Source organism: Stomoxys calcitrans, chromosome 2 (assembly GCF_963082655.1).
Source record: "Stomoxys calcitrans chromosome 2, idStoCalc2.1, whole genome shotgun sequence".
In the NCBI taxonomy this organism is placed as follows: Eukaryota; Metazoa; Arthropoda; class Insecta; order Diptera; family Muscidae; genus Stomoxys; species Stomoxys calcitrans.
The window spans coordinates 73,780,708-73,790,923 of record NC_081553.1 but is presented as its reverse complement, the minus strand read 5'-3'; the positions used below and the strand labels follow the sequence as shown (position 1 = coordinate 73,790,923).

The window sequence follows — 10,216 nt, the reverse complement described above, 5'->3', positions numbered from 1 at the left end:
TGACCGGAGGCGACACGCTGATAAGGCGTATGCATCAGCTTATCTGCGCAATCTGGCTAGAAAAACGCATACCCGATGATTGGAACCTCAGCATACTATGTCCCGTACACAAGAAAGGAGACAAGACGGAATGTGCCAACTACAGAGGAATAAGTCTCCTCCCCATCACATACAAGATACTCTCGAGCGTACTGTGTGGAAGACTAAAACCTAAAGTCAATTAGATAATTGGGCCCTATCAATGCGGCTTTAGACCTGGTAAATCCACACTAGGCCAGATATTCATACTGCGCCAAATCCTGGAAAAGACTCAAGAAGGACAAATCAACACCTACCACCTCTTTGTTGACTACAAAGCCGCACTCGATACTCCTTTACGTTCATAGGTATTTCAAGCCATGTCTGAGTTTGGTATCCCTGAAAAATTAGGCAGACTCTGCAGGATGACGCTTGCGCGTTCCTCAGTAAGAATAGGAAAGAATCTCTCCGAACCATTTAATACCAAACCAGGTTTCAGACAAGGAGACAGCCCATCGTGTGATCTCTTTAATATCCTGCTGGAGAAGATTATACGAGATGCAGATGTGAATAGATATGGCACACTAATCACAAGAGAACACATGCTACTCGCCTACGCAGACGACATCAATATCATAGGTCGGCCACCGGAAGTAGTAACTGCAGCCTATGAAAGATTCGAAAGAGAGTCAGTGAAAATGGATCTGGCTGTAAATGGAGATAAGTCGAAATGGATGGTTTCAACTCCCAAAACGCCTTGCACAACCGAGCAGATAAAGAAAATGGAGAAAGTTGAGAACCACAACTTTGAGACAATCAGTAACTTTATCTACCTCGGCACCGCCGTAACCGAAACGAATGACACCAATTTTGAGATTAAGCGAAGAATAATACTGGCAAACAGATGCTACTTTGGACTAAGTAAGCAGTTTAGAAACAAGGCCACCTCTCGACAGACGAAGATTACACTATACACGACACTGATACTACCCGTGCTGTTACATGGTTCTGAGGCATGGGTACTTGTAATAGCAGATGAGGCAGTACTTGGAGTATTTGAGAGAAAGATTCTTCGTAAAATATATATGGACCAGTTTGCGTTAACGGAGAATAGCTGTATGACGACGATAGCATAGTTACACGCATCAAAATTCAACGGCTGCGTTGGCTAGGTCATGTTGTCCGAATGAATGAAGAAGCTCCAGCAAAGAAGTCTTTTGAAAGCAAACACGGTGGTACACGCAAACCGGGAAGACCTAAAGCCCAATGGAAAGATCCAGTGGTGGGAGACACCTCGAAACTTGGTGTCAGAGATTTTAGAATGAGCGCAGAAGATCGAGGCGCTTGGAACGCTATTCTACGTTCGGCTAGTGGAACAAATATTCTGTCGTAGCCAATTAAAGTAAAGTAAGTGTACAAGTTGGGTAACAAGTATGTAGCTGCAAGTGGACTGTATATTATAGTATTGCTCCCAAAGTGTAAAACATGGAAAAAAAGCAGATAAAGTAAAACACCACAGGTCAGACTTCAATTGATATTATTTATTGGTAATCCGCAAATCCTCACCGCTTTCTTAAGTTGCTGCTGCACAAGTGATTTGATGACGGTGCGAGAAAGGTAAAAGCGCATAGTTTTATAAAAAGGGCGAATTGGAAATTTGGTTAACATGGCCGCCCTTTATCCATTTGAGTGAAAGCTTTTGGCCCTTTTGCATAGAATGGATAAAGGGTTGCCAAGTTGACCAACATAAGTGAATCCATGGGAAGTAAACTTAGAGATACTTAATAAATATGCAATTCAGTGTAATTTAATTCAATTGTAATATTTATTTTGTTGAACTGGCTTCAACATGCCGGCCCCCTTGCACTAGTGCAATTTAATATTGACAGGGACCAGAAATTGTCCACCCAAAGATGGTGCTTTGGGCGATGGGCATCGTAGAGGAGGTTTGTATCATGCCGGCCTTTAAAATCTTGGGAAGCAAATCGTTAGCAATTACGACCTCGATGTTCTTTGGTGCAAAGAAGTGTGGATCCGCTAAGTCGGTTATCTGGTCATAGGTCTTCTTTAATTTCTCATCTGACACCGTTGTTGGAAGCATCATATTCAGCTGCGGCTTTACTACACCAGACACTTGTATTTTGGCAGTGGGGTCTTGGTAAGACTGCAGATTGAGCGTGCAGTATTCTTTTCCATCTTTTCTTGTTGTGTTGAGGTGTAGTCTTTCAACCAAGCCTCGTACAATTATTGTTTGAATGCCGCCTGAGTTCAATAGGACCCTTGTTTTCTCTGGACCTCTCGGAGTAAGACATCGTGCCAGGGCAGTGGGCAGAAAAACGTGCGTTTTTGTCCGTCGGCTGAGGCGCTCGTCAACGCATGATTTCTTCCGTTGTGTAGATGAAGATGGACGTCTTTGGTCTACAGATTTGGATCGTGATGGAGTTTGAGGTCTGCTGTTGTGAACTGTTCTTTTTGCAGCTGCATCCGTGTGTATAAGTGTGTGATGGTGATTTTGGCACACCATGCACGTTTTTCTCGACGGACACCAGTGCCTCGTGTGTGCCGTGCAAAGGCAGTTAAAGCAGAAGCCCTTCTCCTTCACTACTTCCCTTCTCTTAACCACTGGCATGCGAAGAAACTTTGGACAAGACGTGAGGAAATGTCGGTCGTCACAGACGCGACATTTTGGAACGCTAGATGCAGAACTAAATGTAAGATGTGTTAAATATGTGAACGGAAGAACAAAAAAAAATATGAGTTAGGCATTTGGCAAGATACAAAGCTTGACTAAAGGGCGAGTAAGTACCCCACTTTGGGTACGTATCTCAGCAACTCTTACGTTAGAATCTTTTCCTTGAAAAACTTTAATGACTCTACCTAGACACCATTCACTAGGCGGAAGGTTGTCTTCTTTGATGACCACAAAGTCATTTTCCTTCAAATTTTGTTGAGCTGCTTTCCATTTGTACCGACGTTGTAACTCGGAGATGTAATCAGTTTTCCAGCGCCTAGCGAATTGAATCTGGATGGTTTTGAGCCTTTGCCAGCGGTTAATAATTGATAAATTATCAGAATATTCTTCGGGAACAGAAATTAGCGCAGCTCCTCTCAGCAGATGACCAGGAGTCAATGGTAGCAGATCGGAGGGGTTCTCAGTCATGGGAGAGAGTGGTCGAGAGTTCAGTACACTCTCTATTCTGACAAGGAGTGTCGAAAACTCTTCGAATGTGAATTTCGTATTGGAGGCAACTTTTCGTAAATGAGACTTCATGCTCTTTACAGCTGCCTCCCACAAACCACCCATATGTGGAGCATGCGGAGGTATAAAGTGCCGCGAAAATCCGTGCAAGTTATATTTCTCCGAGACAGATTTATGAACAGTCTTAAGAAAATTCTTGAATTCTTGAGCTAGGAATCTACTGGCACCAACGAAATTCGTGCCGTTGTCTGAAAACATTTTGTTGGGAAATCCTCGTCGTCCAACAAATCGATTAAACGTAGATAAGAATGCCTCAGTTGAAAGGTCTGAACAAGCCTCTAGATGAATGGCTCGAGTAGATAGACATACAAAAATTGCAGCGTATCCTTTCTGCAGTTTCGCATTACGCAGTTTAGAAGTTTTTAACTCGAAAGGGCCAGCAAAGTCAACTCCAGTGTTGGTAAATGGCAACGAAAATGTACATCTCTCAGTAGGAAGTGCGGCCATGAGTTGACTTCTTATACGATGCTTGTAAATTGTACATGTTTTGCAATTTCTCACACAATGTTTTATGGCATTTTTCAGTCGTATGATGTAAAACTCTTGACGAATTGCACGCAACATTATTTGATGTTCAGAATGAAGCAGGATTTTATGCGTGAATTCGATGAAGAGTTTACAAAATCGAGATTTTTCAGGCAATATAATTGGATGACGCTCATTGTAACTCAAATCAGAATTTGCTAAGCGTCCATTTACGCGAAGCAGTTTGTGTTCATCGAGAAAAGGGTTGAGAGGAAGTAATTTACTTTTCGAACTTATGCGCTGATTACTTTCGAGAGCTTTATATTCACAGTGATAATGAACAATCTGAGCAGATTTAATTAAGAGATTTTTTACCGTTTGAATTTCCTGAGCGCTTATGTACGGATTTTCCATTTCTGAACTAGCTCGTTTTTGGCATTTCCTTATGAATCTAAACAAATAGCAAATTACTCTCAATGCACGGCTAAAAGACGAAAATCGATCAAGGATGTCTTCAATTTCAGTTTGGGTTTGATAAGAACATATCTTTCTCTCCATTTCAGATTCCTTTAGCGCTATTTGTTTTGGCCAGTAATCTGGGTTCTTCGTCAGCCAGTTAGGCCCATGCCACCAAAGTGCATTTGTCGCCAATTCCGATGGAGCAGCGCCACGTGTACCCAGATCAGCAGGGTTATCGTTTGTGGGAACGTGTCTCCAGTTGGCGTTGCCCACGTTATCTAATATCTCTGATATCTTATTAGCTACGAAAGTTTTCCAGTGAAATGGTGGTTTGTTAAGCCACGCTAACGTTATTGTAGAATCAGACCACAGATATATATCAGTAACAGAAAAATGCAGGTTTCTACCAACGCATTTCATCAATTTTGAAAGCAAAGCTGCTCCACATAACTCAAGCCTTGGTAGACTAACAGTCTTTAAAGGTGCAACCTTGCTTTTAGATACCAGTAAATGAGAGGAAACAGTATTATCTGAAGAAACAGAGCGAATATACAAGCAGGCACAGTACGCTTTCTCTGATGCGTCACAGAATCCATGAATTTGTACCTTGCTTTCTGGCGCAAACTGAATCCAACGAGGAATCTTTATGGTCTCAATATCAGGAAATCCGGAAATGAAATCCTTCCATCTCTCAAGTGAATGTGGTTTTACCTCTTCGTCCCAATCAGTTCCATCCATCCATAATTGTTGCAAAAGAATTTTGGCCACCACTATTATAGGTGCCAACCAACCAGCAGGGTCGAAAAGTTTGGCCACAATCGATAGAATTTTACGTTTAGTAAATGGAGCAGAAGGAAAATCCAAATTGGCAACTTTGTAGAGAAATGTATCAGTCATGGCATTCCATCGAATGCCTAGAGTTTTCGTTTCGCTAGAATCTTCGAGTTTTAGAAAATCTTCGTACAGAAGATCCTCGGGGGGCAAATTTTTCAGTATTTGTGGGTGATTTGCCGTAAGTTTCTTTAACGGAAATCCAGCGGTAGACAGCAAATCTATTAACTCCAAGAGAAATGATTTTGCTTCAATTATAGAATGTCCTCCCGAAAGGATATCGTCAACGTAAACTTGATCCTTCAGAACAGATGCCGCCACTGGATGCGTGGACTTTCCGTCTTCACTTAATTGTAGCAGAGTCCGAATGGCCAGATATGGAGCACAGTTTACTCCAAATGTTACTGTTTTTAAACAGTAATCTTGAATTTTTTCAGTAGGTGATTTTCTAAATACAATTCTTTGAAAATCCCTGTCAGTGTCATGAACATAGATTTGGCGATACATCTTCTGAATATCGCCATTAAAAACATATTTAAAGAAACGCCACCTTAAAATGACATTCATCAAATCATTTTGTAAAATTGGCCCAGTATGTAGGACGTCGTTCAGAGAAAAGCCCGAAGATGTCTTCTTAGAAGCATTGAAAACGACTCTGACTTTGGTTGAGACTCTTTCAGGTTTTACCACAGCATGGTGTGGTAAGTAATAAGAACCGTAACGAGAGTTGTCACAAATTTCAGTAGATGTGGTTATTTCCATGTGGTCAAGATCCAGATATTCCGATAGCACATTACAGTATTCCGAAGCTAGTTCGGCCGATTTCTCAAAAGTTTTCTCCATCCTCATAAACTGACCCATAGCCGCTCGTCTTGACGACCCAAGGAAAGACTCCGGGGGGAGATCATGTTGGAAGGGCAACCTCACAACATATCTTCCATCAGATCGACGAGTTGTCGTCTCTTTGTAAAACTGTTCACACCACATGTCATATTCAGAAACAGATTTCAGTACTGGAACTTCCTCTAGTTCCCAAAATTTCTTAATTTGCTCATTTATGGGGTCAGAACACGTTACCCACGACGCAAACGTATTAACTGAACGAACGGTTGGAGGGCCGCTCAATATCCACCCGAATTCAGTTTCCTGTGCCAAAAGAGTTCCAGAAACATTCTTTTGCACCCCAGGTTTCAGAATAAACGGTAAAACATCGCTTCCCAATAGCATATCTATCTGAGCAGGCTTACAGAAATTTGGATCAGCTAGATCCATTCGTCTTAATTCAGACCAATCAGAAATACGGGTAGGATTCGCAGGCATTAAGTGATTCATATTAGAAATTACAACAGCGGTTATATTCAGTCTAAAACCAGACTTTCGAGATTTAAGAACAAGATGACAAAGCCTTGAGGAGTTTTCCAAAATCGTACCTCCAAGACCAGAGATCGTTGTGAACGATTTCTTCGTTGGTATGGAAAATCTGTTAACAATTCGATTTGAAACGAAAGACTCTTGAGAACCTTGGTCAATAAATACCCTCACTGTAAAATTTGTTCCCAAGTGTTCTAAGTCTACAAGAGCCGTTGGCAGAACGGTGGCTTCATTAGAATTAGCAAAATGAGATTGAACAAACGATGTCGAATTGGAGAAAGCACCAGCCGACGTGGTCGGTTGCTCTTCGTACTGCGCATCAATATGGAAAGACGTCACTTGGGTCTGTGGGTTATATTGAGATCCATCACGATCCGTAGTATTACCAGTATCAGGATGCAACAGAGTGTGATGCTGTTGCTGACATTTCAGACAGAGCTTGTCACTTTGGCAAGTCTGGGCATTATGTCCGTAGGACAGGCAATTTCCACAAACTTTGTTGTCATTCACGAACTTTTGCTTTTGCGATAGCGACCAGGACTTAAATTTCGCACAAGAACGCAGCGCATGGTTCTGCTTGCATACTCTACAGGGTCGGAAATTTACTTCAGATTTTGCATGAAAGTTCTGTGATTTGTTTGAAACAGGAGGATGATTCCTCATATCAGAAATAGACTCGAGCATATCCAGTCTCTTAGAGATGAAATCGTCCAGTTGGTCCCAAGAAGGCATCCGTTTATGATCAGTGAGTGAACTCTCCCAAGCAGTCAAAGTTTCTTCAGGCAACTTTGACGAAACCCAATAAACCAACATAGGGTCCCATGACATTACGGAAACATTGTATGTTTTCAAAACTGATAGACAATTGTTGATTGTATACTGTAGATTTCGCAAATTCTTTCCTTTCTCTGAACTCACATGTTCAATTTCGAATATTTTCCTCAGTTGGTGGTTAATGAGAATCCGCTTGTTCTCATATCGCTGCCGCAACGCTTCCCATGCTAGATCAAAATTGTCATCAGTCAAAGAAAAACGTTTAACAATTTGGTTTGGTTCACCACGGGTCTTCGCCCTGAGGTGAAACAGCTTTTGTGCGGGGGATAGTTTAGGGTGTTTTCCATAAATGGCAGAAAACATATCCCTAAAACTAGGCCATTTATCGTACCCACCGCTAAACAGTTCAGTGTCGCAGGGTGGAACTTTAAGAGAAAAACCAGATTCGGGACACTTGGACTCAGGCGCATCTCTCAGCACTGAAGTTTCATGTTTCTGTTTTTCAATCTGCATTAAATCCAAAATGGATGCTTTGCAATTCTTGTAAGATCTACAAGACTCAGTGAATTTAGAGTGAATCGACTCTCTCACCTCTTTAGTGCTCTCAGGTTTCTCAGAAGTCATATCAGTTTCGTACACCAGAACAAGTTGACGCCAGCGGCGTTCCAAATCATCAAGTTCGACTTGCAAACTTGAAGATGTGTGGTCTTCAATTGGAATAGCAGAAAAATTCGCGCAAAAGGTGACCACTTGGTCGGAGAAAAAAATGAACTTTTGAGAACTCATTGTGGAAAAGAGCAAGAAACGGAAAGTCCCACAAGATTGAAATCCAAAACCGCAGAAACAGAAAAAAAAAAACTTCGAACTCGGGCAGAAGAAACAAGATCTAAGTATTGTTTTCAAATAGAGAACCGAAATCAACAAAGTTGTCCTTGCAATTCGTAGCTCCCAGAACTAAATCTCATTCGTTTCGAATCTTTTACGAATACGAAAGCGAATCACTGAATGGCAATAATTCAATAAAGGAAATGTAATGTATACTTGAAATTTTATATAAAAATAAATTTCAAATCGCAAACAAGAAAAAGCTGTGAGGTTTTAGCATAGACGTCAATAAATTGTATCAGAAATTTCAAGTAACGCTTCAGAAAGTGTAATGCATGTACATGAAAATGTAAATCATCGATTTAATTCAGACAAGCATAAATTTCAGTCTATTCTATAGTTGATGAAAATCCCAAATTAATCAATTGATTTGCGGATTGTTTAACAGGCGATAAAGAAATGTCCCCAAACACCCGAAGAGCATGTATTCAGGCCTTAATGCGATCGAATACATGGCAGTGTACTCGGATTTATAAGAAATTTTTTTTTTTTTTTTTTTTTGTGCTGGGCACAATTTATTCAAGTATATTCAATGTATATATATATTCGATTTGATAACTAATTAATTTAATATGTCATCATACAGCTTAACAAATTTATCTTTTTTCATTAAAAAATGGTTTCCAGTTACGACAACTTCTCTAGTCGAGCTCCATTGTCTTGTTATTGTAAGAATTTAAAAATATCATGCAAAACTTCAATGTATTCGGACGTAATTTGTCCGAGGTAGTTTGTACAGATGTGTCCTACTGTATTATTTGCAAGTAACAACATACGATGACAACATACGATACTATTGCAATAAATGGTATCGCTTTTACGATAGAGTGTATACGTTTCCCCAAATAAACAAAAGACTCACCAGCCTCCTGCCACTATGTGTAATGTAAATGGCTATCGTTCTATCTAAGCCAGTAATCTTCCTCACAATTATGATGGTGGTGTTAGTGATGCTCTTGAACGTATGCCTTGATGTGATAAAATTGACGGTAACACTATCCACAGTGTCGAAATGATCCAATCGTTGTTTATATCTTGTCTTAGTCTCCTGGTTTCTATCAAGCCTCCACAAATGCTAATGCCAATAATTTTCCTTAAGAACTCGCTCAAACCTCTTGCCTCCAAATATGACAAAGCAATATAAATAAAGAATTGAGAAAAAAACTTAAGTGCCTTTGAATACCAGCACAAAATGCAGGCGCTGGTGCAATGGAAACAATGCTTTGTTTTTGTTATCTGACTATGATCCAACAAACAATGTAATTAAAAGGCTTCCTTGGAAGTAATTCGCACTTTCAAATTAACATCTTTTTCGTTCTATGTGGTTAAATACATTTGGGTATTCATTTTCAACAAAATATCTTCAAAATATTGTTTTTAATTTGTCCCGTGTATTCTCTCGACAAATAAAAATTTCCAGGTTTTCTAGAAACCTTCTGGTAACACCGTTGTAATTGCTTAAGACACTGACGTATATATGGAGCGAGAGGGTTGAGTGAGAGGCATTGACATAAACATCAAAGGGTAAGTATGTAAGTATGCTGAGCAATGGACAAAAACACAAACCACCTACCTCGGCACCAAAGCATTTGACAACCAAAAAACAAGATCTTTGTCTTCCGTCAGCGATTGGATTCCTCTTCGTGACCGTTAACCAAAAGAAACGAACACCCCTTACACCACTCCTGTACAATAGACCTCTGTGGAGGGCAGCACTTGTCAACGGTTTAATAATCACTGGCGGGATTTGACACTCTAATCACATCAACTGTCGGCCTTTTCTCCTGCCGTATTCAAGTGAAGCAAAAGGGCCTTGGTTTGTATGGTAATGGAATTTGCAGATTGCTGTCGAGATTTTGTGTCACAAAAACTGAAACCGTTGTGTCGTTATAGTTGGAAATGTAAATATTCAATAATTCAACGCACCTTTTTTACTGAATATTGCACAAAAATACACGTTCACAGTGCCCAAAGTCAAACACAATTAATGCCACAAACTTCTTAAATTTCTTCCACCAACACTTCTAATACTTTCTGTTGCCTTCAACAATGTTCCAAAAAATTCTTCATTATCTTCTCTTTCTGGTATTTCCACTAAATCAAAGTTTACTAGTTTCATTTAATTTTAACTATGAGCCTCATGTCTGTCTTTTC

General features: G+C 40.2%; 1 protein-coding gene across 1 annotated transcript; it reads right to left on the bottom strand.

Moving 5' to 3' along the window:
• Window positions 1–2,776: 2,776 nt before the first annotated feature.
• Window positions 2,777–7,963, bottom strand: LOC131994693 (uncharacterized). Its single transcript, XM_059361504.1, has one exon. The coding sequence runs from the start codon at window positions 7,961–7,963 to the stop codon at window positions 2,777–2,779; it is 5,187 nt and encodes a 1,728-aa protein (XP_059217487.1).
• Window positions 7,964–10,216: the final 2,253 nt, after the last annotated feature.

Coding starts and splice junctions, on each gene's coding strand:
- LOC131994693 (XM_059361504.1), bottom strand. CDS start 7,963: ATGAGTTCTCAAAAGTTCATTTTTTTCTCCGACCAAGTGGTCACCTTT.